Raw genomic sequence first — 5,529 nt, forward strand, 5'->3', positions numbered from 1 at the left:
ATGAACTGTTGCATTAGAGCTTGCGGTGACCAGCATGCATCTTGGTCACCTCTGGCACCAAATGTGTCCCCAGGTGTCTGTGTCAGCACATCTGACTCCTGCCCTCCATCTCCATTCCTTAGCAAGGGAGCTGAGACAAGGAGCTCACATACAGGAGGCTATTTTGGGCACATCTGAAGTGAGACAAGAGGAATCCCACCTCCACTGGGTTTGTGGCATGCTCCTCTTTTAGCCCAGAGGCCTACAAGCCCAGGATGAGGACCCTCCATTGACTTGGCTGAATCGCTTTTCTCAGAAGAGTTACAGCAGATTCTTCCCCAGCACTGTCTGGGTGTCCTATTAAAGAATGAAACAAAAAAGGTATTCTTGGACTTATATCTGTCTAATTGAGAAATGCAACTGCAGGAAAGAAGTGTCTCTGCCCAGCTGAGGGAGGGAACATCAGTGGTGACTTCATCCTGTTTCCCAGCAGGTTCCCCTGGAGCCCCAGGGACACCTGGAGGGAGCCCCGAGGGGGCAGAGAAAGGGCTGCCTTGGGCTGGTCCTCTGCTGCTGAGCTGGGCTGGGCTCCTGGCATGGAGGGAGCTGATGGCAAGCGGGCAGCGCTGCAGAGAGACAGCTCTGCCCAGGAGCAGCTCCTCTGCCAAGCGCAGCAGGGCTGAGGGCACTGCCTGCAGGCACCCGAGAGGAGCCAGGCACAGAGAGGATAAAGGCAGCTGGGAGTGGGAGGAGAGTTCTGAGCTCGTTCTCTCCTGGCTTCTCTGGTGTGGAGAAGGAGGCCGTGCTTCCGAGCAGGGATGCCCTGCTGCACCATCGCAGCGACAATGAAGGAGGGCTGCCTTCTGCGAGGGACTGTGGCAGGGTTTTGAAGACAGGTGGGTGTGCAGGCAGGGGTGCCCAGGGCTGTCCTTGAGAGCAGGGTCCCTGCAGCCCAGGGCTCTGTGTGCCGGGGCAGGGACTCTGCTGCTTGCCAGGGTCAGCTCTCAGCCTGCCCAAGGAGTTCCCCCCCGAGCGTCTGTGGGGAGAAGCTGTGGGGAAAAGGAGAGACTCCCCTCAGGGCAGGGTCCTTTGGCTCTTTTTCGAGTGTGTGCTGTGTGGGTCAGGGCTGCCCACAGCTGCAGATCTCCCCCAGAGCACTGGCAGAGGCAGCATTTACAGAGGAAAGACAAGGCAGGGGCTGCCTGGAAGATGAAGACATTGCAGGGTCTGTGCTCTCAGCTGTCTCCTGAGGGAAAGGAGCTGTCACTGTTCCACTGAGGGATCAGCAGATCTGCCAGAAAGCTCACAAAGTGCCTTCAGCCCCTCCTCTCCCTACACACAGCACCAGCAGCACCTTTGCTTCCAGCATCAGGCTTTCTCTCCTCTCCTCCTGAGGAGCCACAAAGAGGGAGATGGCCCTGGGCAGTGCCCTGCTGCCAGGAGGGGTCTGCAGGGCAGAGCTGAGCCCCCAGCGGGTGGGATGGGCTGTGGGAGCAGGGACAGGGAGGAGACGTGGGCACAGAGCAGCAGCTCCTGGCAGGGGCAGCTCCAGGCAGCAGAGACATGGGAAGGAGAGGGAGCTGCTCTCAGAAATGCCATGGCAGGGGGGATTCAGGTACCTCCCTGCCATCCCCTGCAGAGCAGAAACTTTCCCTGGAGAAAACCCTTGGTCTTTTCTCTCACCTAGCATAGCCTCTGCTCTTAGAGCCATGGGGACTCAGTCTCCTCAGTGGCCTCACCCCGGAAGAGGAGAAATTATCAAGTAACCTACTGTCTGTCCCTGTCCCACCTCCATCAGCAGCGGCACTTGGCCTTTGTCAATTTTCCCCCTCCCATCCTTGCTCCTCTTGTTCTTATCACTGTACTAGGATGGGGCGGTGGGACTCAAATGCACTTCAGAGACAAAACCTGGGGGTCTTGCCGTACAAATTTGTCCATGGGAGTAAAGTGTGCCAGTCCCCTCCCCATCCCAATGCTCCCAGTGAAACAAATGAGATGACTCTCACTTCAGCACACTTTCAAGACATTTTCTTCTTTCCCTTCAGAGTCCTGCTGGGTGGCAGGCTGCCCTCCACAAGGGCACAGCTCTCCCGTTGCATCACTGTGTTATCAAGGACCCCATGAAGAAGACACCTCGGTGATAAGGCCATGGCAATGCTGCTGGGCGGCTATGCACAGGCAGCTGCAGTGAGCCCACTGAGTCCCTGGCTGGCAGGGCAGAGCTGAGATCCTCCTCTGGTATGATGAGACAGTGAGAGGAGTTTGGAGATCTGCACTTGGAGACTGGATTCCTCTGCTCTCTGCAGTGCCCAGTTCCTTCTCTGTGGAACATCTGTGGGTGATCGTCCTCCAGCTCAACGTGCTGCCAGCACAGGGCAGCTGAGAGCAGGGTTGATGGACAGACGGGCTGTCCTCAGTCTGCCAAAAGACACTGTCTCTTTGCCTCTCAGCACCCACAAGATTGCACTTGGCATGCAGCAGAAATGGCAGTGCCAAAAACACTCCTCAGGTTTGGTGAGGACAGAGTAGAACAAAATACACAAAACAAAATCCCCTCAACTTTGCTCTGCAGTCGGGTGAATGGGGAGTAATCAATGCTGAAAAGCTCTTTGGTGTCACAAGTGGATTTAATCTGAGATCACCCAAGTTCTTATTTACCCACTGCTGTAGAGCAGGACTCACTCCTCCAGAACCCACAGCAGAGCCCCCCTGCTCCCTGGAGCACCCTCAGCCAGCATCAATCAGAGCTCATGAAACGGACCTGCCAAGGCCTTCCTCTTTCGGAGGAGGAGGGTTCAGCAGGATTTCTATGGAAAATGCATCAGGTTTTGCTCAGACGAGTCTCTTCTAACTTGTCACTGTCTTTTCCATCTTCGACAGCCCCCCAAGGCCAGAGGCAGCAGATGTCCAACAGCAGCTCCATCACCCAGTTCCTCCTCCTGGCATTCGCAGATACACGGGAGCTGCAGCTCTTGCACTTCGGGCTCTTCCTGGGCATCTACCTGGCTGCCCTCCTGGGCAACGGCCTCATCATCATGGCCATCGCCTGTGACCACCGCCTCCACACCCCCATGTACTTCTTCCTCCTCAACCTCTCCCTCCTCGACCTGGGCTCCATCTCCACCACTGTCCCCAAATCCATGGTGAATTCCCTCTGGGACATGAGGGCCATCTCCTATGCAGGATGTGCTGCACAGGTCTTTCTGTTTGTCTTTTTCATTTCAGCAGAGTATTTTCTTCTCACCGTCATGTCCTATGACCGCTACGTTGCCATCTGCAAACCCCTGCACTACGGGACCCTCCTGGGCAGCAGAGCTTGTGTCCACATGGCAGCAGCTGCCTGGGGCAGTGGGTTTCTCTATGCTCTCCTGCACACGGCCAATACATTTTCCCTGCCCCTCTGCCAGGGCAATGCCCTGGACCAGTTCTTCTGTGAAATCCCCCAGATCCTCAAGCTCTCCTGCTCACACTCAGACTACCTCAGAGAAGGTGGCCTTCTTGTGTTTAGTGGCAGTTTAGTATTTGTTTGCTTTGTTTTCATTGTGCTGTCGTATTTGCAGATCTTCAGGGCCGTGCTAAGGATCCCCTCTGAGCAGGGACGGCACAAAGCCTTTTCCACGTGCCTCCCTCACCTGGCCGTGGTCTCCCTGTTTGTCAGCACAGGAATCTTTACCTACCTGAAGCCCCCCTCCATCTCCTCCCCCATTCTAGACCTAGTGCTGGCTGTGCTGTACTCAGTCGTGCCTCCAGCACTGAACCCCCTCATCTACAGCATGAGGAACCAGGAGCTCAAGGATGCCCTGTGGAAACTGGTGCCTGGATGGTTTTCAGAAGCTGCAGAGTGTTCATGTTCTTCAGCATATGACTCATAATGTAAGTCATTATAGGCCCAGCCTTTCTTTATTAGTTTTTGTTGTTGTCATTGTTGTTGGGTGAGGTTTTTTTTTTCTTGATTTTTTGCCTGTGATAATGTTGTCCACAAAGAATTGTGGACACCCCACTTTGACTTCATTATAATCTACCTCACCAGTATGACCCAGTGACTATGTGAACAAGGATTTATACTCCTTCTTTAATCAAACAAAAGAAATGTATTTGCAGTGACTTATCTCTCTGACACCCAAGCATCTAAAACTGAACTAAATGCTGTTCCTCGCAATTTCCCTACCAAGTTAGAGGGGAAAAGAAGGACATAAAAAATTCCATGGAGAAAGGGCAATAGGACAAGCATGGAGTCTCCCATAGCTATGGAGTGAGGAATGTTGCCAGCCCTTAGACAAATCCCTTCCTCATCTCCCTTATGATCTGCATGGTGTGTGCATTTGGGAAAGCTCTCATCGTCATCATCATCATCACCATGCAGGAAAGCCAGTATCTGCATACTGCCATGGGCTGCTTCTTGAGGCATTTGTCTTCCCTGGAGATGTGCTACTGCATCAGCACCCTGCCACAGCTGATGGCCAGCTTCATGACTGGGGAAAGGACTATCTCTGCTCGTCATGGCGTTAGTACTGTTTTCTGCACCTTTGCCATGTACGCTGTGTTTACTACTGGTGACCACATCCTAGGATCAGCATTGGTTTCTGTGCCACCCTCTGCTCTCTGAAAAACTCATTGGCTGGCAGGTCGGTCTCCAGAGGGTAGCTGCACCTTCGCTAGGGTGATTTCTGTCATCTGCGGTAATCATTTCAATCGTGTCCCAGATACAGATTTACGGAATTTTCACAGAATTTTCACAGAATTCCCAAGTTGGAAGGGACCTCTAGAGATCATCTAGTCCAACTCCCCTGCTAAAGCAGGATTGCCGAGAGCACGAGTCAGGACTGCAGGTCCAGGCAGGTCTTGAAAGTCTCCAGAGAAGGGGACTCCACAGCCTCCCTCGACAGCCTGTTCCAGTGCTCTGTCACCCTCACCATAAAGAAGTTTCTTCTCATATTTGATTGGAACTTCCTATGTTCCAGCTTGTGCTCGTTACCCCTCGTCCTGTTACTGGGAACCACTGAAAAGAGTCTGGCTCCGTCCTCCTTCAACCCACCCTTTAGATACTTGTCAACGTTAATAGGGTCTCCCCTCAGCCTTCTCTTCTCCAGGCTCAAGAGTCCCAGCTCTCTCAGCCTTTCCTCATAAGGGATGTTCTCCAATCCCTCAATCATCTTTGTTGCCCTACGCTGGACTCTCTCCAGTAGTTCCCTGTCTCTCTTGAACTGGGGAGCCCAGAACTGGTCACAGTATTCCAGTTGTGGCCTCACCAGTGCAGAGTAGAGGGGGGAAATGACCTCCCTTGACCTGCTGGCCACGCTCTTCCCTATGCAGCCCACAATTCCATTGGCCTTCTTGGTGACAATGGCACATTGATTGCTTGTGGATGATTTACTGTCTACCAAGACCCCCAGATCCTTTTCTTCAGAGCTGCTTTCCAGCAGGTCCACCCCTAACCTATACTGGTGCCTGACATTCTTCCTCCCCAGGTGCAGGACCCTACACTTGTCCTTGTTGAACCTCATGAGGTTCTTCTCTGCCCAGCTCTCCAGCCTGTCTAGGTCACGCTGG

The 5,529-nt window shown here is 53.5% G+C and overlaps 1 protein-coding gene across 1 annotated transcript; it reads left to right on the plus strand.

Moving 5' to 3' along the window:
• Window positions 1-2,882: 2,882 nt before the first annotated feature.
• On the plus strand, window positions 2,883-3,785 carry LOC128903347 (olfactory receptor 14J1-like; the record flags this gene model as incomplete). The annotated part of the gene is made up of 1 exon (XM_054187365.1): window positions 2,883-3,785. A coding segment is annotated over exon 1 (903 nt), but the record flags the coding sequence as incomplete, so codon positions are not given.
• Window positions 3,786-5,529: the final 1,744 nt, after the last annotated feature.

The sequence above is a fragment of the Rissa tridactyla genome, unplaced genomic scaffold (assembly GCF_028500815.1).
Source record: "Rissa tridactyla isolate bRisTri1 unplaced genomic scaffold, bRisTri1.patW.cur.20221130 scaffold_29, whole genome shotgun sequence".
Classification (NCBI taxonomy): domain Eukaryota; kingdom Metazoa; phylum Chordata; class Aves; order Charadriiformes; family Laridae; genus Rissa; species Rissa tridactyla.